Source organism: Protobothrops mucrosquamatus, unplaced genomic scaffold (assembly GCF_001527695.2).
Source record: "Protobothrops mucrosquamatus isolate PMUCROS unplaced genomic scaffold, P.Mucros_1.0 scaffold_141, whole genome shotgun sequence".
Classification (NCBI taxonomy): domain Eukaryota; kingdom Metazoa; phylum Chordata; class Lepidosauria; order Squamata; family Viperidae; genus Protobothrops; species Protobothrops mucrosquamatus.
In genome coordinates, this window is record NW_015386217.1 from 663,655 (window position 1) to 665,020 (window position 1,366).

The 1,366-nt window shown below is 43.4% G+C and overlaps 1 protein-coding gene across 2 annotated transcripts in view; it reads left to right on the top strand.

The window, feature by feature from the left end:
• Positions 1–1,366, top strand: part of BOD1 (biorientation of chromosomes in cell division 1) — a 23,991-nt gene that overhangs the window by 11,572 nt on the left and 11,053 nt on the right. For both annotated transcript variants that reach the window (XM_015818635.1, XM_015818643.1), the window contains exon 2: positions 1,134–1,258. In XM_015818635.1, coding sequence (XP_015674121.1) covers positions 1,134–1,258 — 125 coding nt within the window. The remainder of the gene's footprint in view (positions 1–1,133; positions 1,259–1,366) is intronic.

A 1,366-nucleotide genomic window follows, 5' to 3' on the forward strand; every position in this document is an offset into this window, starting at 1 on the left:
CTCACAGCCTAAGGCTCATCCTGCCACTCACACTGCGATCGGTGCAACGAGCTGCGCAGCCTCCTGCCATGAGTGGCGTGATCTGTGTGATGAGCCTCGCACCACAGTGATCCTCGCGGCGTGATCAGCGCAATGAACCTTGTGTGAGCGGCAGCAGCGCAATAAGTGCAGTGAGCCTCACAGCATAAGCCTTGGACCACAACTGGTGGCAGCGGTGTGATGCGCCACATGGTGTGCAGCCGCAGAAGAACTCAAGCAATGACACGACAGGTATCGGGGCATGGGAGACCTGGTTGCAGCGGTCCTAAGGTAAATGGGTGCAGAGCACATGGGGCAACTACACCCCCCCCACCCCTGCCCTAGCTTGATTTTTAGGCCTGCACCTAGGGCTTATTTTGGGGGGGGGTAGGGCTTATATTAGGCTCACCCCAAAAAATAAAGCTAGGGCTTATTTTTGGGGTAGGGGAAACATGTTAATAACATTTTATCTAAAGAAGCTTTACTGTTCTACCGTTTCTTCTTGCCAAATAGCAAGCTTTGCTATCATTCTTCTACTTATTATAGAAGGATCTTTTGAACTTTATCAGGAATATATGGGGAGCCTTTACCAAAAATCCAGCTTATATAAATCAATACAGAAGTGTACTGTATCAGGGGAAAGGGTGCTTCAGAGGACATGGAGGCATGGATTTAACATCTAGCTGCAACCTTTTAAAGTAGACCTTTTACCATGATTGGGTGGCTGCCTTCTGCAGTGAAAAAGAGTTTTAAGAACAGTAACTGACAGGGCCACTTTAGAAGCCTTACAAGCTATGAGATATCTTTTTTGCCTTCAGAGCTAAAGCACTGCATCATCTTATTTGAAGAATATTCTTTGGGTGTGCTGTTCCAAAAGAATGGATGTAAAGCATACGCTTAACAAGCAAAATGTGCCTTAGGAGGCATTCCTGTATGCTTCCGTGCTTTCTCCTGCTTGTATCATTTTCTTATGTTTCAGTTTGCTGTTAGGCTTTGTGTTGTTTTTCTTTTAGAACTGTTTGTCAAAAGTTTGACCAGGATAAATTTTTACCTCCACGGAGGATTTTATAAGAAACCTTTCAAGTTTGTTGTATTCATTATGCAATTTTGTTTAGCCAGCTTATCAGAATTTGAGACAGAAAGTGGACAACTTTGTATCTACCCACCTGGATAAGCAAGAATGGAACCCAGCAATGAACAAAAACCAACTGCGGAATGGGCTCAGACAAAGTGTGATTCAGTAAGTAGAAGGTACTAAATATAAAAATTGTTGAAGATAAATAAACCCTTATATTTGGATAGGAATTATAAGAATGCTTCCTGATGCTTTGTGTAGGCCTTCAACTAT